At 34.9% G+C, this 23,710-nt stretch overlaps 1 protein-coding gene across 1 annotated transcript in view; it reads right to left on the minus strand.

Annotated features, from left to right (window-relative positions):
- Nucleotides 1-23,710, minus strand: part of pps (protein partner of snf) — a 98,751-nt gene that overhangs the window by 2,807 nt on the left and 72,234 nt on the right. Inside the window, exons 15-24 of the mRNA XM_071585635.1 lie at nt 22,469-22,591; nt 15,120-15,273; nt 12,594-12,711; nt 12,110-12,237; nt 9,276-9,847; nt 7,485-7,593; nt 5,379-5,498; nt 3,400-3,488; nt 2,530-2,636; nt 2,228-2,377 (exon numbers count right to left, since the gene is read on the minus strand). Coding sequence (XP_071441736.1) covers nt 2,228-2,377; nt 2,530-2,636; nt 3,400-3,488; nt 5,379-5,498; nt 7,485-7,593; nt 9,276-9,847; nt 12,110-12,237; nt 12,594-12,711; nt 15,120-15,273; nt 22,469-22,591 — 1,670 coding nt within the window. The remainder of the gene's footprint in view (nt 1-2,227; nt 2,378-2,529; nt 2,637-3,399; nt 3,489-5,378; nt 5,499-7,484; nt 7,594-9,275; nt 9,848-12,109; nt 12,238-12,593; nt 12,712-15,119; nt 15,274-22,468; nt 22,592-23,710) is intronic.

The following is a 23,710-nucleotide window of genomic DNA, read 5'->3' on the forward strand; positions in this document are numbered from 1 at the left end:
TAACAAAATCAGCACCTTCCTGACAAGATCATTTATTTAGAGACATTAATAATTGGTCACATAACTCAGCAATACATAGTAAATAGACCGTCATGCATGCGATGTACTATTTTTAGAAATTCAATACTATATAAACACATGCTGTGTTGGCTTCCGAGGTTGGCTGCACAGGAAGGACTCTTTGCCTCCATGTTTCTCTCACCCTACCAAGAGTGAGTGTCTCCTAGAATGAAGTTTTTTCCTACTGCGAGAAATGCTGAGCCAAAAAATGACCCACATGCAGACAACTTTGAAAGCAACCATAGCAAATATATGATTCACTGTCAAAATCTATTATCTAGAATAGGCGGACATTTCACAGATATACTCAATTTTTCATGGAAATTAAAATAAACCTCCAATGACAAGACAGATGTATCTTAGAAAATATTTAGATATAATGTTTTGTAATTTTAAAGATATGAAATGACATCTCAAAAATTCTGGTGGAATGAAAAATTAACAAAAAAGTTCAATTTGCATTTTTAAGTAATTTTTTCCATTATTTGTCAATGACTTAAAGGCTCATCAAAATTTCAATTAATCTCTTATGCCTTACATCAGGATCAGTACATGAACAAAAATGGACTGGCCTCTGGGATCATCATCCCCTACTTCCCATTTATCGTTTATCTACGGGGTTATGATCAAAATATTGTCCCCGAAGCTGTAAATCAATGGTAATGATAAAATAAAAACACAGACAAAGAAGGCTTTGGCTAAGATAATTCAAAGAATCTTACAAAACATCAACTGATGTTGACCCTCAAGTGACATTTCAAAAATTTCAGGACGATCCCCCAGATGGGAGGGGGAAAATAGAAATCCAGGGTCTTTAAGGCTCACAGTAAAAAATCTGACAATTTAAAGGGCATAATGCACGCAGATAGAGACCTACAAATGAGCAATGAATAAATGTTGAAAGTAAGGAAGCTCATGTTTCTCCAAAGGACACATGCAGAGGATGATGGAAAAAGAATAAAATCTGTACCGTAAAAAACCAGTTGAAAACTTTGATTTTATTAAGAACTGGTCGAAAATGTACCAAAGTATCAAGGAAAGATCTAAAAATAAACTATCATAATAAATAAACTTAGATTTCATTGAATGTTGCACAGTTGAACATAGGGGGAGGCAGGCACCAGACATTAAATGCAGATGATAAAATGCCGAACGCACGGCACTCTCACCACGAAGGTTAGCAGAACAATAGAACCGAGAGATTAAGATTTAAATGGCTAATATGCAGGCAAAGATGAGTGAGGCACATTGATGGCAGGGGTAAGAAAAGGCTACCTCTTAATTCAAATAGGAAAGAGAACCCTACCAGTAGAAGGCAAGGAATACCAAAAATGACCCTGGGCAAACTGAGGACATATCACTAAAAAGGTGAGATGCCCAAATATTCCAAAGAATGAGTTAGAAGAAGCAAATTAGGATAATATCGTTAAAGGATATTGCAGTATCGCGATTTCCATTTAGGGAGTTTCGCATACCTTATGACAAAAAGATAACATTTGAAAGGTTGAATATTTTACAAATTAAAGCTTCCTTTAGTTGAAAATACATCCTTAGCCGTTGAATGCTTGACGTGTACAGCAAGATCAAACAGTTTTTCCATTTATTTTAACATTTAAACATTTTCTTAGAACTGTTAATTCATGCATCTAAAGTTATTGAATAGTTATGCCAATGTTTCAGGAGCAGTGTTAGTAATGGCATTTCATAACTATGTCATTTACTTTTACGGATTACATTGCAGTCATTGATTCAATGAAAAAATAAGGCCACTAGCCTGAAATTTTGGGGATTATACATATTATCCCTGCCTCACTAAATTATACATGCAAATCATCCTTAGTCAGCACAATATGTTCTGGAGTCATGCATCCACATTAAAACGAAATCAGTTTTTTTTTTTAATGGTCCACCAATTTCTTGGGGCATTTTGCAACCATTATTGTAAGGAAGGATCGACAGAGAAAAAGGAATTAATTCAATTAATAATCTAACTTTCACGTATTATTAGCTGAAAATATTGACTGCTTACTAGAAAATATGCCCGAGACATTGTGTTACTATCAGGTCACAAAAAACAAAACCTAAAAGCGGAGCCATTTAGGATAATCTCTCCAGCATGAAAGACACATTCGTTCATACGATGCCACATATAAGAAATGTTCCAAACCTTTCTTAATGGATGCACCGTCATAAGGGATTACACTAGACTCGGTGGAAGCAGCTGATAGCTTGCGGGAGTTCCCATATTTCTCACCCTTCTTCTTGCGGAGACGCACAATGATACCAATTAGCAAATGTGGCCTAAAATCTTCAAAACCTGGAACAAAAACGGAAATAATTCTTAAAAAATTGGATACATCACAAAAAACATTAATAAAAACTTCAGGTACATTTGATGCAGGCAAATGCGCACACCAAGAAAATCAAGGAAACATTGGTTAAACAAAATTTACTTTTCAAGGAGCATACCTGGTCCATCCAACGGTAATAACACTTGCGGTACAATGCTATGGCTGGCCAAGGGCATCAAATAAAAATCTTTCACAGTTTTACTAGCATTTCCAACAACACCAAACCTAGTTAGAACAGAGAAAAAAACATATTAAAACCTAAATATAACTGCCACCACTTAAGAACTATAAAATAAATGATACAATGGATGGTTGGAGTTGGTTTTCTCCCGGTTAAGAACCACAACTTTAATTTCAGATCACAGATTCCCTTCACTGATTTTATTTTTGTATTCTAGTGCTATTAAGGTGGTATGTCTGTTTTCACTACCATAAGTCAGCTTCCCCAAACTTGGGGTATGGGTGGTTGAAACTATTTTCAATTGCTTGGCGTTCTGAAAAGCATACCTTCATGCTCTCATCCTCTGAACATTTTCACATGAAAATGACCTATTTTGCAAATCAAATATGATAGCATTTGTACAACTCATACGGTGATGGAGTCAGAAAGCTTCGACCCAAACATGAAGATGGTGAAAACAACGCAAGATCTGGTGACTGACAACTGACACCTTTTGTACTGCCTTGACACCACAGATATAACAGAGTTGGGCTCCTGCATATATTTAAGTGTTGAAACTTGCTTTATCACATCACAACTACACTATCAAAAATAATTTTTTCCCTCCAAACAATTTTGAAGTTGAACAACTGTTAGTCCGAGTCGAACAGCGAGGCATCTTAAATTCTCATGCGTTTTAAGTAATAGTAATGAAGGCAGTTGGAATCATAGATGGAGCTAACCACCATCTATGATCCAAATAACCTAAACATGTGATACTAGTAGTGGGACCATTTTTACAAACTTATACTTTTGCAGGTAACTTACCTATTGCGAATTGCTAGGTAGTTGTAGAGGTAGAGGTAGGAAATTTTTTCTTCGTCATTGGCAGGAGTGAGACGTACAACAACTATTTCCTGTAAAACATGAAAAAATTATGGTACATATTAGAATTGTCAAAAATCAGGGAAAGATTATATGGAAAAAGATTACATAAAAAATATAAATTGATATCCTCATCAGTTACACTGGCATTACAGACAACATTCAACATAAAATTGTACATATTGCAGTGTAATGTCAAAGAGTTGTAAGTAAATAAATTCTGCCAGTTCTCCAACTTTATGCAGGCACCCAATTGAGCAGCCAATTGGAAAAGTTGTAATTGGAACATATGAAAACTGATTAAGAGAGTGAATAATTGAAAGTGAATTGTTGAATGAAACATTTCAAGTGTGCACAAAAGGGTTGGCCAAAAACTGAATTACCAAACCTTGGTGTACGAAACTTGCACCCATGTGAATTGTTTCCTGCTTTTAAGAATGCATGACTTGAGCTATTTATTTCTATAAATTTAGGCCAGCAGAAGGGTGCAACAACCACCCGACACACCTAAATAGCGCATTCAATACAATCCATAAGGCAATGAAAATACAACAGATCATTCTCAAAAGGGGCAGTTGTCAAAGCAAGAGACAATTGAGTTTCTCTAAGTTCACTTTATAGAGGGGTAATCTGCGTGAAAAGCCTTGGATTGATAAGTAATCGTCTCAATCAAGCAAAAAGGATGGATAGTGCAAAATAAACACAAAAGCAGTGAAGTTGCCCTAGAAGAGGGCAAACCAAGAGGCCTCTGCTAAAACAGAAATCATTTAATTGCAAATACTAGGCAAATGGGGAATAATTGCTCCACCACACTTGGGGTATTGGGTTGTTTTGAGTGGAAAAAATCTTCTTCGCATCAAATGAAATTTCCCTCTTAGGGTCTGCTCAAGAAACAAGAGTATACCATGTGAATACAGTCTAAGAGTACATTAAATGAGCAAATATCATGATACCTCGACTTACAAACTGCTCAAAATAAATACTTTTTTCATATTCTGTTTTGACCACAACATATGAACTTATTCTCAAGAGATAAAGTGTGATACTTTTCTAATGCAGCCTATCACAGACAATATAAGCAACAAAAGCACCTATATGAAACGATGCCAATGAGTGCACTCCACCAGTTAGCATTTCTTGCAGCGAACTTGAAGCATCACCGTGCCACTCTCATTCTGTAACATATATGTACAACATTCAGCTCTTAAAATTTCTCCATTATAATTTTAAATGTTACTTTATACTCACCTAATGTGCGATGAATGCATAACAAATTTACGATGTCATTCTTTATTTGTTGCCATTGAGACAGAAAGAACCAACTGATGACAACTAATACAAAACTAAACAGTAAAACTAGTTGCAAGAGCATTGATTTTTTTTTTAATTTAATAGAGAATGGTTTTTATATAAAGCATTGGTTTCATGAATAAAAATACGTAATAATACTTCAAAAATGCATTTTCGTACTTTTTTCCAAAATTACAAACAAGGGGAATGTATTATTTGATTTCCCACCAGATATAATGGAAAACTGGGTTTCCTGAATGAACCGTGGATAAGGGTGAATTATGTCTACAAGTTGAGGTGCTGCTGAATTTGCACTAGTAATTCACCATCATGCAGAAAGTGACCAATAGACAGGATACTTTCATATATCCATAAAGAAATCTTTACTATTTTACTTTACATGCTCATATAAACCATATTTATCATAAGCACATTCTGTGGAGTTCATACAGATTGGAGGAATAATTTCCAATTTAAAATATTAATCCATGCGGTTATTCCTGTCTAATTTCCTCCTTGCGCACTGGTTCCTTAAAAAGATATCATATAATTCCTCTGTCCCAGAAAAACACTAAATAGAGGTTTGCTCCAATTTTCAAAAAAGGTAACAAGCAAGATATTATTTTACTTACTTTTGTGCCAGATTTTTTCATCTTAGATATATATTCCCAAACTGTATCAGGACTGATTCTTCCAACTATGTCCACGCAATCTGGAAGGTCATTGCTCAGATCCATGTAAGATCCTGAAACCTATAAAGAGAACAATAATCAGGAAAAATGCATCAAAGTAAGATCTAAATAAATTCCAAGAAACTGCAGGAGATGCCAAAACAGTAACTGTTAATGGAGTCACCCGCTAATATGCATTTCATTGCAACAATTTCAGAGAGTAAAAATCATTCGCCTAGCCTGGGCATTTGAACTCTGATCCCGGTCAAGGGGAATCAAATTTGATGAATTTCATTTCGGAATTAGATCAAGTTCAGCGGAGGGGGGCTAGATTTGTCAAAAATTGTCATGACCAACACAGTAGCGTAACTACTTTGCTAGAAAATTTAGGCTGGGATTCCCCAACACAGCAGCGTTTACAATATAGATTAAACATATTAAAAACATTTAAAGATGGGTCCTTTTCCGATGACATCAAGAACATAATACGAACCCCAACGTATTACGGGCGGAGGGATCACGAATGTAAGATTAGAGAGATTGACTGCTGGACAGGCAGATTTAAATGGTCATTTTTTCCGAGAACAATAAGACACCCGAATGCTTTTAATCAAAATCCCCCATGAGCCGGCTCGACATAATAAGTATTAACCTACAAGGTAGCGACTGCGCATGGTTATACGTTTATATTTATAAATATTTTTTGCATGTTCCCCCACCTTTCCCCTTCCATTTGAAAAACCCTAACCCCCTCATCCCTTACCCTTTCCTCCTGGTGCTGCACCCCTTGCCACACACCTTTTTGGTGGCTCACAGGGTATTGATGTAGATGTAGAATTATTTTTACACTCTGAAATTGCTGCATTTAAATAAATGTGTGCAAGGCTATCGAAGAGCCAATCATCATTGCTCATGAGTAATTTATTACACAGTCACACCATGCTAATTCAAGTGTGGTAGTTTAGTCAATGATGACTTTAATATATTTTTTTAATTTTCTACCCACGTTAATGAACAGGTTTTAATTTTCTAGCACCCTATTCGAGAGCCAAAAGTAATTTGATTACTAAAATAAGAACTCTAATTACGAGGAATAATTATGTTATAAAATGTAAATTAAATAAGTTATACACCATTTTACCTTTGCCTCCATCAACCATATTTCTGCCTCTTTTTAACTCACAAAAGATTCTATATTAAAACACTGCAATTACATTCAATATGAAATTTCTCTTCTGCTAATTAGCTTCAAGGACACAATACATAGGAACTTTGAATTAATGCCATTTTAAGTGAAGTAAGTGAAAAATACATTAACTACTGGTTAATGGTGAGAAAATATTTTAAGTATATTTCATAGGGTTACAATAAATATAATGAACATATCGCCTAATGAATTGACCAATTTTCCAAACTGGAAAATGAGAGATTGCATTTTGTGCAGTTGGATTACCATGCTGACCGATGCCTAGGAAGTTTAAAACTTTTAAAATTGATTAACTTGCGCCATAATAACTGATATTTGACAAAAATCAACTCAAGGAAAATTGAAATTTTATGCAAATTCTGGCTTCGTGAAACAATTTAGGTTTGACTGCTCTGATGTATGCATCAGAAAATGTCTGGAACTTAAATTAAGAAGTAAATTTGACAATTATACAAATTCAAGGTCCCTAAATCTTAAGTTTCAATTCAATTGGAATATAACGAATTATTTGGAACAAAAACCAAATCTGATTCACACAAATGGTGTCACACAATGGTGTTTCCTGGAAACATGAATTTTTCTCTTCATTGCGATAATACCTTAACCTTAAATCAAGAAATATAAATCTTATCTTGATCAATCAAGATAAGTGAGTTTGTCTTATATCTTTGCATAATCTACGAACAGAGGAATTGCACCAGGGTCTTACCTTTCCCCAAGATCTTAAGATTATTATTATGTAGCAGATTAATCAGATCAGCCATAGCTCATTTAATAATTTCCATCATAGATAAAAAAATTACTCATAAGTGAACGGATGTTTCAAACTAATATATGGAAAAAATAATGGGTCAACTTACAGGATGTGCAGTGGTAAAAAACTTTGCAACTTCTGACATACTAACAAATCCTTTCCATACTGTAGCAGATTTGCCCTTGTCAACTTCATCTGTGTCTATGTCAGGCGTTCTAGAAAATAAATAGAAACATATTACAACACCACCAATTAAATCCATTTGATTTTCTGGTGTACACAATAAAAAGTAAAAATATAATAATTGCATGCTTGATTAACAATTTTATTCAGTTATAAATTAGTTTTTTAGGGAGAATTAATGGATGAGATCTGAGTAACTACATGCACTCAAGTTGATCATAGTACCAAATTGTACCAATGAAGACAATTTTAATTCATTCATTCATTCTGCCTTCCTTCTGCACCATACAAATAATTTGTTTAAAGCTCACCTAGATAGCAATAGACATCAGATACACACACTGGATAAATTAAACTAAATAGACTTACGCAGATGGAAAATATGTAATAAAAGCATAGTTTTAAAATCATTTAGGTAACCACATGAATCATCATAAAACCCAATATCACAAGCATCAGGTGATATTTGAATAAAGGGTATTTAAGATTCTAGATAGCAAGTTGGGCTTTCATTTGTAAGATGATGTTGATGATTAAGCATTACACCTGCCATACTTTCTGCTGCCTATCATATCAAGTCAGTGCACTTTAATTTAATGACATGCACTACCAATCCCCCTTTTTTTAATTGTACTACATAATAGTTAATTATATTTTTTATGAATATTAACCATTCAAAGTCTAACCCTCAATTTGCATTAATTATGCTAGTTTAGAGATTCAATATTTATGAAGCACAGGCTTCCTCAAATGAACAGATGTCATGAGATAAGAGGGAGAGAGGCCATACGGAATCACTGAAGTTACTAGTCTGAAAGAAAGGAAATTCAAACAGGTTCTTAGGCTGAAAGAAAACAGTTCAGTTGATTATACCAAGTCACAAGCAGTGCCAAAGCATCCATAAAATACAATAAAATATCAAATTGCTCCATGTATAACCACTGGAAAAAATCATTCTCACACACCGAAACATATCTCTGGATATTGCATGTCCTCGGTCATTGTTCCAAGTATTTTTTTTAATTAACACTTTTTGACCATATATTCTTTGATTTCTCAATTTAGATTGATTTCCAAAGATTATCTATTTGTTTAGAAAGCAAGATAAATAAAATTCACCCCCAATCTTAAATATTTCTTTTTTCCTTGCTTTGTCCCCAATCAACGAGATCAAGACAAACATCACTGGAACTCTACAAAATCTAAAACAAATACAACAAAAGGAACTAATAATCGTAGAAACAAAGAGAACCTGGAATCAACCAGTTTCAGCAAACAGCAAAGTTATTGAAAATTGTTTAAAAATACATTGCTCCATGACCCCACACAACTGGACTCTGAGAAACTCCTCAACTAACCCAACTGGTTTCACCAAAAGCATTCAATCACCAATAATTTATTGAATCTACTTGTTTGCAACAGCTAACAACAAAAATATAAACTGTAATCATTGAAAGAGTTATTTAGTTGTAGGCTATACAAATATTTCCAATAAGGGTAAATGAATATGGATGACCATTAGGACTAATGATAGTTATCCATCAATGATAAGCTACAGGTATGTATGACCGACACTCGAAAGATTGAGGAGGAAGGAAATGAAGGCGAAAAACGGCACTTAATTTTCGCTGAACATGTCTGATTTCCAACCCCAACATAGTTTAATAACAATGAAATCAACCTCCCAGACAAAAACCAACCGTGATGCACGTACTTGATTGTCACCGTTGAGCTGGGTTCTCTGTCCGATGTGTCGCTGTCATCCGCCAGCCCCTTGCCCATTTTCGTTCTCCACAACCCCGAGGAGCCCTCATACTTCCCCATCTCCTCCTTCTTCATCTCATCCAACACCATCGCCTCCATATCCTTCGTGTCGCTCTCCATTTCTTCCTTGATGTCCATCAGATCTCCGCTCTTTTCCTCGCCCACTTTGGAACTCAACTTCAAAGAGTCCTTCTCTCCATCCTTCCTCTTCTCCTTCGATTCTTTGCTGGTGCCGCTGCTGCCGCCGTTGTTACTACTACTACGGTGCGACGAGGAGCTTGAACTCCCGCTGCTCCTCCCTCCGTCTTTTCTTCGATCGTGGTGCCTACTACTTTTACTCCTGTCCTTTCTCCTATCGTCCTTGTGACCACCACTTCCCTTCGAGTCCCCCTTCCTCTCGCCCTTCCGATCACCCTTCCTATCACTCTTCCTCTCGCTTCCTCTCCCACTTGCGTCTTTCTCATCCCTCCTGTGCTTCTCCATCAAACGATCCTTATCGAACAACTTGTCCCGGTCTTTTAACTGAAATCATTAAAAACAAAACCCATAAGCATTCCCAATTTGGAGAGATCCACAATATATAGACACAACCAATACACCAAAATGCACAAGTTTGGTACACAACAAGCAACTTGAACAGTGAAATCTTCATTTTCAAGCTATTAGGATTCAAGTTTGATGAAAAGTGACCATATAGTGAAAAACACATGAAGACACACATGAGATGAAAGGTCATAACAAGCATTCAAACAAATATTACAAAATGGTTTCCCTTATAAATTCTGGAAAAACTGAAATGTGTGTGAGATATGGAATCAAAACATTGCTTCCATATCATGACATTAAAAGAATGAGTACAAAATAATATCAAGTATTCTCAATTTGGGGGAACATAGCAACTGGAGAAAGAAACAACATAATTGCAACTCCTATTTCCACAATAATGAGCCATGTCTGAACTTCATAAGACAAGTAATTTCCCATTTTATAATTCCAGCCATAACAAATTCAAATGGATCAACATAAGAAATTGGTTGAACAGCATTTCCTCAATTTTGCACACTGAATTTAAGTATCAAATTTTGCCTCCACTTCCACAATCAAATACTGAATGCAGGGATAACACTTTTCTCTTAATAACTTACAAGATCTAATGTCTAGTGGTTATGATCAGTGTCACATTACTCATCATAATCTCACATTTATATTACAACCTTTAAATTTCAAAATAAATTATCAAATAAAGCAAAGTACTGGAAGATAGCATGGTTAGAAGTACCAGAGAAGAGAATTATCTAGTCAACATCTTAAATAAGTGTTATTTAGTGATTATACTAACTAGAAAGAAGATGGGACTATTTCTCTCGCATGGTTGCTAAAATATGTACTTAATAACTGCATACATCTGGAGATCAGTGCACATGGTTTCTAGAAGCTTATGTGAATTTTTTTCCCAATAAATTTAATCATGAAAACAATATTGAATTATTAAATGATTTTCAATTTATGTCTACTGAACAAATCAAATCATACAATATTTTTTCCTAATGCAACACATTTTTAAATGGCTACGCATAACCATGGTTGGGTGCAGGAGATTTAGGGAATAACCATTAATGCAATAAATGGCTTTTCCTTGTACAAATTTGTTAGAAATAAGAGTGGCATGACCATTCTTGTTCATTATACACTTTGAAATATGAAATAATTCGCTAACATGCAATGCCTAATTGATTTTCTCCAGCAACCATTTCATCCTTGCATCTGCCGGTCATATTTTTATACAATATTTTCATACGTTACTCTAAAAATTAAAGTGAATTGACAATGATAACTAAATTAATTTTATAATGGCTATAAAATAGAGAAGTGGTGCTAAAATGGTAAAAAGATATCCTTACTACGGCGTACTAATTTAATTTAATTTTTTCGAATTTCCAAAATCGAATAAACCCTCTAAATCACTGCTGAAAAACAATTGTTTGATGAATAATTGCCAAAAATCAGACAAAATTCATCTACACCTGATGATGACGTATAAGATGCTCCATTGCAGGATTCATGTTTTGCCTTCAAAAATATTTAATCGACCGCATTGATTATTTCAAAAATATTTTTCAGCTCAAGTGTTACTTTGGGCACACTTCAACTAAGAAATATAATTCAATGAATTTTTCCTTAATAACCTGCTGGCTATTACTATAATGAGCCTTCAAGTAACAACACACAGCAAATTAATTAAATTGATCATGAGCAAAATTCAGGAAATCTCTATATTCAAGATTTTTTTTTAAGAAATGTGGCCTGGGCATTTATGATCACCAATGTTCTTGATCTATGCAACCCTTTCTATTACTTGACATTGTATACAAACACTGACACAGAGTTACTCATTTTTCTGGCATTGAATTTCACAACGAAGTAAATTTTCCACTTTCACAAAACTCAAACTTCAGAAAATGAATGTTTTTTGACGTGATTTGATTGGTTAAAATGCTGACTGATTACCCCTTAAAATCAACAATAATGAAACTTCTCAAAGTCCAAATCATTACTAATATATATTTAATGCATGCAATCACCAAAGTTTCAATCGAACACTTTGTCATTATTTTGATATGTAGTCATTTGAGACCTACTTTTTACCATGTATCATGAATATTATTACATTATTCAAGATTTTGGATTTTGGGGTTTTATTTAACTCTTTCCCAAAAATTAAATGGCTTATTTCTACATAAAATTTGACCGTAGATGCATGAATTAACAATATATTATACTCACGAAGTCATCTCTATGTTTTGAAAACAGGCTTGATTCGAGTGTGATGTCCTCCACTGTTGATGTCACAGAATTTGTAGGTGGTATGTCAAGTGATGGATCAGAAGGTTCAAGCTTGCTTTCAACAGATTCTGAAAATTTTAAAGTTATACAATTATATGTAAGTACATTAAAATTTCGTAATTGTAAATATAGTACTTGGAAATAAAGGTAGCTTTATGGAAAAAAACTTATCACAAAACAAGGATACAAAGAGTAGCATTATCCTCACTTGCATGCAGATGATCTTAATTCTAATTTTGTGCCGTCATTGAAAATATAGTATGCCAAACACAAAATGCTTGAAATGATTTAATGCTTTCATTTAAGCATGCAGTTTATGAGTCAAAATATTGAAGCCACTGAATTCATGGAAGGTCAAGGGTGGATACTAGCACAAAATTTTAAAACAAGTATGAATGATCATGCGAAAGTTTGTAGTACCAACCTTGAAGTTTGAGATTTTCATCCTTTTCGATAACTTGCTCCCCTTTGTGAGTCTTCATAACGTAAGTGATGGCCTGAGACATCATGTCCAGTTCATTCTTCTTAATCATTTCCAATTGCTAATTCCAACACATGCCGTAGAAAGAAATTAAGATAATTCACCAAACATTATTAAATATCACAAACAAATGCAGTTCCTGTTTCAACTCAATTAAAAAAATTGATAACTATGGACAATAACTTATCAAATATCATAAAAACACAACAACAAACACTTGAAGTTGGAGTGGAGGTAAGCAATTTTATATTGTGGGCTAAAGTTCTTTGCATGCCAGTACGAGGAGAACCAAGGAATTGAGACATTGCAAAGATACTACCCTAAAAGAGGTAATATCATGAGAAAACACATTGCTAATATGGGTAAAATCTGTAGTTTCGATACTTTTACTCACACACATAACTTGCACATAACAATTTACTAGCTTCTGCTCAATGTAATTTTTTTTATCTCTCAAAACTATTAAAGGAATATGAATTGCTATTATATCAAAATAATATGCTGAACTAAGTCCAAAAAAAAGTTGCCATCTTATATCATTTTCAAATATTATTTGTTAGAGTGAAAAAATATTTAATGCAATCTATGTAAGCATATCATAAATTTATTTTTTCAATTTTCCAAATTCACCTTTGAGACATTCATGAAAATGTGCCTAATAAACAAATTTGAGTGAAAATAATATTAACTAAGCAATATCTAATATAATATAAAAGCTATTGTGAGTCTGGTTATTATTCATCGTATAAGTATACTTGCAACGGTATGCATGTACCCCTGGATACGTAGGCTTCAATTTTAAATAATAGACACAGTAATCATAACTGAGTGAGTTCATTTTCCTCTTTTTGGACTATATCTTTTTTAACCAGACCTTGTTTGAGTTTCCACGTTACAATTTAAAGACTTTTTCAATTATTTTTTAGAAAGTAGAAGTAATTTAAAGGAATAACTTAGGTTGAAAACTAGATGATGCTTCCAAATGTTGATGGTGTGAGACAATTCCACTTATGACAAAAGACTGAATTAACTGTAATTTGTGGCAAAATAATTAAACCAGAACACAAAGTATCAATTGAGAACTGCAAGAAATTATAGATCAAGACTGCAAGAACATGAATTTGCTCCGCCAACGTTGCAATGCATTGCCTTTTTCCAAAGAATTGCCCGATGCACAATTTCATAGCTACTGTCATGGAGGGAGAGAACTTGACTCACGAGTAGCTGAATATCCAAACAACTTTCCGGAATTTTTATCGGACACAAAAACCATTATTATAAAAATTTTAAAAATAACATCAGAAGACATAATAGTGCATTGTCATTTGCATCAATGGGAGCACAGACAACTGCATCAATGGGAAGTGGTTCTTATTGTTTTCATGCTCAGGGCTGGGTATGCCATGGAACATCAAATTTATACCTGGGGAAGGTACGAGCTACAGAACTACGGTGCAATTGCAAACAACTGACACAAAACAAGCAACAGGAGAATAATCCAACTAGCAAGGAATGTCATCCATATTTAATGGAATATTTGGATGCTTTCATTAAGGACATTACACCTATGCACACAATTATATAAGATATTACATTTGACTGTTGCAAATTTATTTGCAATAGGTTTCACCAGGATAAAATTAAAATTTACAAATGTCAATGAAAATATAGATGAAATACAACAAATTAGGAACAGGAGTGATAGAGATTGCTTGAAAATTCCGGGTTCAGAAGTGCACATTTAAGATTTCACCAGATTTGTAATTATCCAAGCTGTTTCACCTTCTTTCTTTCTCTAGTTTTAAGAAACTAGAGTTACATGCATAATGCATCATAACACACATCATATTAAATATCTACCTTCCAGTACTATAAACTGATCAACTTTGGGTCAAGGCATCATCTTTGTTCAAGATGATGCCTAGACAAGAAAAATGTTGGGCAATATTTATTTTAACAACCTGAGGAGAAGCAGCACAATAGAGGAAAATTAAGAGATCAAGCAAATACATGGTAAGAATGGTTACAGAAACTGAAGAGGTGGAGGTGGACTAAGATAACCATTCTACCTAAGTATTTACACCTAAAACATGCCACACGGCAAAACTATTCGTGGTTCATGTGGGCTAGGAAAGACATCATAAAGACATTCCATGAAACAATTTATCGTTTGACGTTACATCAAATATCCCCCAATATTTCAACAGTTAGCAGCAGCAGTTTAATCACCTCCGTCAATTCAAATATGAAAAATATAAAATAACACTTTTAAAAACTCAAATTGTAATGAAACCACGTCATGGATATGGTTGAAAATTTAACAGCAATCTAGCGTAAGATGACACTTACTACAAGCAAACCTTTTCCAATACTAGGAGAGCCATTTCTTAGGTATTTTACAGAGCTATTGAAGGACCCACATACTAAGCAAAGAGAGTATGTATCAAAGGTATGAAGAATGGTACTCACATGTTTTGTTTCTCGTTCACGCCACTGAGCCAGTTCCTGCGAAGCCAACTCTTCAGGGCTCATTCTTACCAGCCGATGGGGATCAACTTGGCCTTCCACAATTTTACGGAAGAGAGCTAAGTTTTTAGGATCCTTGATGTTAAATACCAAGCTCCTGTTGAAAGAAAATAATAAGTTATTCAGACGAGTCACTAATATTTATCCTTGCTATCGTATTTTAGTCTCTCTTTGAATGCTTATTGTATAATAAATGCCATGGATAAAAATATAACCGCCCCACTAACTTGTACTTCTCTAAAAATTGATTTAGAGAAGGGAATCTATCATAGGATTCAAGAAACACCCCTAATTTAAAAGGCAATCTTTAAGAAAAAAAACTTTCTAAGATAGTATATATATATATAAGTATTCAAGATTTTTTATTTATTAAAAAATAAAACTACTGTTAGATGAAATTCTTTTTTTATTCTAATTATTATGCCACTCATTGGATGGGAAAATAAGACCTTTCCAGAACCTGCAAGCTTCCTGCTACTGGGGTCTTAGCACGCATTAAAATGACAATCTTTTCAAGATTTACAAAATATTTATTTTGTCTATAATTATAGTTCTCTCACAAATATTAAAATAAATAGGGTTAGAGCTACATACAGTCTAATTGCATTATTTGTAAATTGTTCAAAACATAATTATGATTTTGTTTACACAAATATTTCAGAACATTTACACCTTAAGTCTAGAATAGTTTTAAAATTAAACTTGGATTTTGAATGAACATATAACATCATAATCTTGCTCTTCCACACTGATTACCAATTTGGAAGTACATAGCCACTAAACCAGAACTTGATTGTGGCATATTATTATTTGTATTCCGTCATTTAAGGTTAAGTTTTTGGTGGACACAGACCGCATACTCCAACATTTCTTAGCCTTGCATAATAATACCTAAACACCCATACCACAATAAACTGTTCTTCACTTCTGGATGCATCCTACCTCCTTTCATTCCGTCCAACAACCCTCTCCTCTTCCTCCCCCTTCCTCACTTGCCTCCCCCCTCCATTCCCCCTTCCATCACAGCCTCCAGCATTCCATGGTCAAATGAAATGATTTGCATCCACTTCTCCGGCCTCCTTCGATCCTCCTCCAATTAAACCCTACCCTCCTCCACCTCACTTAGTACTTCTTCATTTGATTTCCAATTCATTCATTTCCCCTTTTCCACTCTTCTTCGCACCATCATCTCTTAAGCCTCCAATCTAAACAAACCACCTTTCGTCGATAAAGTTTCCAAGCCGTGGAAAACCACACTCCATAACAAAGTTTTCACTATTATTGCCTTAGGCTCATTACTTAACATCCCTGTAATCAATTCCTTCCTTACTTTGCAAGCTTCCTTGCAGAACACCTATTTTAACAATTAATCTCTTTAAAGGGGAGGACATCTTTAGACATGCTCCGGAGATGACGCTGAAATAGGGAGACCATACATAGACGTGCCACATAAAATGATTTTTTTCCCCTTCGGGTAGTGCGTCCACGTGGTTGGTGCAATAAATGTGCAAACTGGTGCAATCTGGTGGCCATAATGCAGACTATAGCCCCGCCCATTAGCAGCGCTAGTTGCCTTAGCCACCTGTGCCTGATGGACCGTCGAGCGGTGCGTATGGTGCCAGTTATGTTAGTTTCTGTTGTCCTTGTTTCTACTGTTTGTCGAAAATGGAAATTGAAGAAATCACAGAGTAACGAATCAAGTTTTTTGATGAAGAGCGGTGTAAAAGTTATCAAGAAATTACTGAAATGTTGACAGCTGTTTACGGTGATAATTCTCTGAATAAAACATCCGTTTTCAAGTGGATTAAGCGTTTTAAAGATGGCCGACAAGACGCCACGGATTATGCAAGGCCGGGACGACCTCCAACCACCTGTGTTGACGACGACATTGATCCCTTGTCCTTACCGATCGTCGAAAAACTGTCCGAATCTTGATGGTTGATGGACTGAATTAGGAAAATCAACAGTGTACACTACAAATTTTAACCAAACACGATGGATGGATCCTTCACCATGACAATACACCTGCACATTCAACATTGATTGTTCGCCGTTGTTTCTGGCAAAAAATTCAATCACCTTGATCCTTGATCATCCTCCTTATTCGCCAGATCTCACCCCCGTGTGACTTTTTCCTATTCCCCCAAAATGCAAAAATGTGATGAGGGGACATAAATGGGAAGATGTGGATACGATAAAGCAAGAAACAACAAGAAAACTAAAACTGCCGAGCCTAAATTCCAAGGGTGATTTAAACAGTGGAATAGAAGAGATGGAATAAGTGCATAGCAACAAATAGAGACTAGTACTTTGAAGGGGACAAAATTAATGAAAACTAAATTTTGCAAAATTAAGTTTTTATGGCATCAGTTCGCATATTTATTTGACGATAGTAGCATAGACGCAGGTCTTTCGGACCAATAGTGTGCATGTTTCTGTCATCTGGTTTAATTTTCTTGAACTTGATGATGTTAGCAGTATACGCTAAGGAGTTTTTTATTTTTGTGAAAGTTTTATGGTCTTTTTGAAAGAAAGGAACCGCTTAGTGTACTTTTTTTCTCATACCCTCAGTCACTTTTCTAAGGGAAGTGTTGGTGCGTATTCTTGGTGGATGACTGTATTTCTTTGGTGTTCCTTCACAGTTCTTGGAAGCAAATAGTTACGGACGTGCTTTGAACATTTGAATTTTCTTTGATTGGAATTGAATTCTCTTCTTCTGCGTGGAAATTAGGCTATAATAGAGCTTTTTGTGTTCTTTTGCGGTCATTCTGAGTTTTATCACTTCTGTGAGCAGATAGGCATGTGTTACGTACTCATTCCTAAGTATTCCTACCTTGTGATACCCTGGTCTTGAATTATCTGTCCCTGACTGCGCTCTTCATTCTCTGCAGCTGTCATTGCAATTTCCATCCGTGGGTAGTTTTTGAGTTTTGAAAACCCCCCTTTAGTGATTGTGTGACTTTTTCACATAACTCTCCATCAGTGTGTAGCCTATAACTTTTAGGACTCTCTCAGTTTTTCTTGCTTCTTTCATAGAAATTTCTTAAGTGCAGAGTTTATAATTTTTAGTTCCTAGCCTAAATTATCTATGAAATGGCTGAGAGAGTAACTACATCGCCTCATGATTTTATAAATAAAATGTTGGAGCTAAGTGAAGAGGAGGAAAGTGTATGCAAAAGCAGTTCAGTATCAGAATAGGAACCCTAAAATGTGCCTGTGGGAACCATTGCCGGCACCAGTGGGAGAGCAGCAGGGTTTCCTCGCAGATCACAATGATTGCACGAGATTCCTGAGAGCAAAACAAAGAGGGAAGTGGAGATTGGTCATTAAGAGGAATGCAATACCATGCAATCATATTCCAGCAATTGGGATGAAAGAGGAACTCCAAGATCTAGACACCCGCCTAGATTTGATGCTTAAGCAGTTTTTCCACTCGCAACCGGCTCTTGGCAACCCCATGTTTTATGAAATGATGAATGAGAAAAGGTTTTTTCTCCTCTTGAGGTTTTTATATTTTGCAGATAATGAATGGTCTAGTGACACTGGACCAGTATCCCCAAAGCTGTACAAAATAAAGCCTTTCTTCAATTATTGTATTAGAAAAAATGTTTGGAGAGTTACATTCCCAAGGGAGATATTTTGATTGATGACAGTTTATCACTGTGGAAAGGTCATCTCGGCCGGAAGGTGTACATTCCAAAAAAGAGGCAGTGTTTTAGCACGGAAACAAAATGATGGCTTTGAAGTGGAAGGACAGGAGGGATGTACTGAGCAGCACTCATGATGCTAACGGGAAGGGAAGGAAAAATTTCTTGCCATTGTGGACTAGAATGACTCCATGGGAGGCGTTGATCCATCAGACCATTACAAGGTGATATATATTGCGGCGAGGAAGAGGATGAAGAAATATTATCAGAAGATATTCTCGAAACTTCTTGATCTATGTGCTTTCGATTTTTACGTTATAAATAGAAAGCATGGAGGGAAGGAAATTCACTTGGAATTTCTGTTTAGATCTGATCAACCAATTATTCAACAAATACAGATGAACTATTTCCAAAGCGTCGAGAAAAAGCTCAAAACCAGCCCCTCCAGAGGCAATTATCAGGTAGGCCTAGACCTAAATTCACCAACTGCAACTAAAAAACATTCACATGAGAGATGTGTAGTGTGTTTGTCAAATAAGCATAGGTGGTAATCAATATACTGCTGCAGAGAGTGTAATGTTCCACTCTGCGCAGCTCCATGCTTCCACTCGTACCACACTCAAGCGCAGTGCGTAAGCCGTATTGGTAAGTAACCATTGTTTTCAATTTTATAGCATGAAAAAAGCATGAAATTGGCTCATTGGAAATCTGTAGACGTTGGAGAGATATATGTTTATCTTGGACCTTTAATGTTGATGGGCATTGTGCAAAAACCTAGCATTCGTTCACATTTTTCAAGAAATCAACTCCTGGAAACAACCATTCTCCCGACATACTATGTCAATGACTTTCAGTTGAAGGATGGAAAATGTAAGCAGGAATGTATTATAGAATATAATACAGCTATGGGAGGAGTGGATTTGAAAGACCAAAAACTTAAGCCTTACTTGATAGAATGTAAAAAAAATAAGAAATGGTACATGAAATTATTTAGGCAACTATTAAATGTTTCAGTGCATTACGCACCAACAACATTCTAATGATAGCTGTCAGAATAACCTAGATCACCTAAGCTTTCGCCTTAGCCTAATGCAACAGCTCCTTGAGAAGTACGGAAACCCCAAAAACCCCTTGGGTGCAAAGAGACCACCAATAAACCTGTCACCACGACATTTGGTCGAGAGGCACTTCATTAAAAAGATAAAGCCGACAGGGATGAAGTCCAGGCGCCAAAGAAAATGTAAGGTGTGCTGGTGCTGTGTGTACTGGTGCCCAGACTGTAATGCAGGCCTATGTTTAGAGGATTGTTTCAAATTATATCACACAAAACTGAACTTTCAGAACGGAGGTTCGAGACTTTAAGGTGAATGAAGAAGTGAAAATATGAAATATTACATAAGTAAAAGTTTTACTACATAGAATGTGCAATTAAACATAAGGTTAATTTTTTTCAAATTTTATAATAATAATGTAAAAAGATATAAATTATTTTTAGCCATGCTGCAAAAAGATAGATTTAAAAAAATTAAATATTGCGAGTAGGGCCCAAGCATTTAAACTCTTACACCAGCTTGAAGGGTTTAAAGGGTTAACTAGGCTTCTTTTTTCTCTAAAACTTCAGAAACTTTGTCTTGTTAGCATTGATACTCATGTCATACATATCATAATGAATTTCTAAGGCACCCAGCAATGATTATTGGCTGACTGTAGCTAATTATAGCAAGGGGAGATAATTAAACTCTGGCTTACTTTTCTTCCTAACACTCCCCGTCCTGACTCTCCATCTAACACACACACTCTCTGGGGCATGCAGTAAAGGTTGCACATTAGTCTCCTATTCCTATCTACTCCCATCTTCTGTATTGCACTCAGTAATTCTACTGACACTATGGATTGCCATCTCAAAACCTACTATCACAAGCATATATATATATACTGACTGCACTACAAGCAGGGATAATCGGCTGATTTTTATCATATTTTTCCCTAGTTTAATACATAACCAAGTTTTATGTTTGTATTCAGTATATTGTTTTGTTGATAAAAATTAATCATTAAGGCATCTGTATAATTTCTTTAAAAATGATCATCAAACAACTTGTCCAATGGCATGTTAATCTTGAACACACACCATGTTTCCCTTTTGTTTTTCCTGACGAGAGCGGTTTTTCTCAATCATAAAATATAACACCACAACTATCAAGTGACCTTAATCATGCGTTATTTCCTTTTGAGGTTTATATTTCTATAAAAAGCGCAAACGATATTTAGATTTAAAATAAGGAAAAATCTAGAAATAGGAATGAATATAGGAGACTTACTCATCCAATGTGTCATCTACAGTCTCGTCAGTGTTCTACTGACAAGACCTTGTTTACTATCACTTGACAGTGAACTGATATCATTTTATGAGCTGTCTAGGTAAATAAAACTGTCTGAAGGGCTGCATAACATTTATTTGCAAAGTTAATGAAAGGTAGTACATACCAAAACAATATGAAATGATTAAAATTTTTCATATCATACAGTTCAAAGTTTTATCATTTTAATTAATTGACTTGAATTCTATGAAAATTCATATGCATTACCATATTGAAGAAGAGAAAAAGGTAATCTTCCAATATGTAATCCAAAACTTAATTATTTCAGAAAAAAGCAAAGTAGAGTAAGCAGAAACACATTAAAGTTTTATAAGCTGTAATTTCCTAGTTCTCTGAAAGAGAGTCATGAGAGGTACAATCAACATGCTGGAATTGAAAGAGCATGGTAGATCACACATTAGAAGAATACCAGACACTTGATTGAAGTAGAATGATCATATTTCAAATATAAACAATAAAGAAGGATGCTGATTTTCATGGCATATTGCTATTTTCCCATCCTAGTGTAGTCAATAATTTAAAAATACTAGTTATCTGTTACATCCTCTTAGATGACATGAGAAGATACAAAATTAGCAATATTTGTATTTCCCTGGGGGCCCTTTATGATGATGTCTAGGAAACTAACAACATAAAATGCACATTGTCAGTGGTGAAGTATTTTTACATGAGAAGACATAATAGACATTTTTCATTGCCAGACACCTTTTATTTAATTTACTGGAGCAGCCTGTGAAATCAAATTGTTATTTCATGCCTTTCATTTTGCTATAATTCTGTGCTTAATCCTCAAAACAGTGAGATATTCCATTTGTGAAGCATGAAAAATACTTTTAAAAGTATTTTTCCAAAGAAACCTCAATTTTACACATTTTCCCATTCCTCTTGAAAATGTGAATTCATAGTTTCGTTTAATTAGATTTTACTGTGCGAAAATTGTCAAACTGTACAAGGTTTTTTACTTAACACATAAATAAGCCTTCAAAATTTTGGACAGTTAAATATTTTATTAATTTAACAAGCATGGGGAAAACAGTGAGGTAAAACGTAAGGTAGCAATACAAAAATTATGTACATGGAATATAAAAAAAATGTATATGAATCGAAAATAAAATTGTTAAAAAATAAAGGACAAACACTTAAGACACTTTGGTAATTGTTCACTTTTATGTGCAAGTCACAGTTAAAAATTAAAGATTTCTTCTGCTAAGAAGTTGCAATTCTGAACAACTAAGTGCATTAGTAATTCACGTGTAGTTCATACCTGTATTTGGATTTGTATTTCATTCCAGTGTCCTTGAAATATCCATAAAGTTCTTCTTCAATATTCAGGGCCATTTTCTTGACATCCTCTTCGCCAACATTCAGATCATCACATTCCTGGATCCTAGTTAAAGATGCAAAAAACTATTAAGGAAATGATTTGTCATCCTTAAACTGCCAAATCATTAAAGTAATCAAGGCACGCTATTCAGCGTTTTTGCCGATTGAGATGAAAAAATTGTAATCAGTGTTTCCAAATATCTAACAACATTATGAGGAACAAATTTGGACTTTTCCACAGATTTATTCTAACATACAACCCTTTTCATTTCATTAAACCATCTTCAGGTACAAGAGCGAACCATCTACAGGTAAGGTCTTGCACCTGAAGATGTTCCGACGAACTGAAATGCATTGAACGTTACAATAAATCTGTGGATGTGCAAAAGTGCAAATTGCAATGTGTGAAAGTGCAAATTTGTTTCTCATAATGACAAACTTCCACTACATCTCACCTGAATCTGTTGAATGTATCTAATAACATTTCTAAACTTTAATAGACCATTTAAAAACTTTTAAATAATTATCAATATTGTACACCAAATTCAAACCAACACCTTAACTGGCTGATTGATGTTTTGGAGTGGAGTGTTTGGAAAGGGGAGGTTGTTTTGGATTATCCTCATAGAGCAGCGTGAGAGATAAAAGATTAAGAACCAATGTTTTAGCGCTGAAAGTAGATGATAAATGAGAATTTATTATGCTCAAATATGCTTGAAATGGAAAAAATAAAATGGCAGAAAAGAAAAACAAAAGATCCTGGTCATGTCATGGTAGGGTGTTAGAAGTATTAAGGCATGAAAAACTGATGCTAGGCATATTGCATGGCGATGAGATGTGGAAGACTGAAATAGAGTTGAGAAAGCTGGGTAGCGAGGTATAGGGAGGAAAAGAAGGGCATGTGAGACAATGAAGGGAGATGGAAAGTACGTGGTGTTAAAAAATTGTTTTTTATTCGATGGGTTGCAAGACTTCAGTTAATATTAACAACACCAAATAAATGTTGAAGGCACTGTGTGAAGTAAAATGTAATGGAGTGCAATGTGGCATAAAGCATGGCGCTAGATATATCCCCACATGTACACAGAAGAACAAATCAAAACTTATAAAACAGATAGATGCAATAAGGCAATGAAGAAACAGTGGTTTAAAATGCTATAATCAAACCAGAATTTTATCATCC

This window comes from Hetaerina americana, unplaced genomic scaffold, assembly GCF_022747635.1.
Source record: "Hetaerina americana unplaced genomic scaffold, ioHetAmer1.1.p SCAF_2, whole genome shotgun sequence".
In the NCBI taxonomy this organism is placed as follows: domain Eukaryota; kingdom Metazoa; phylum Arthropoda; class Insecta; order Odonata; family Calopterygidae; genus Hetaerina; species Hetaerina americana.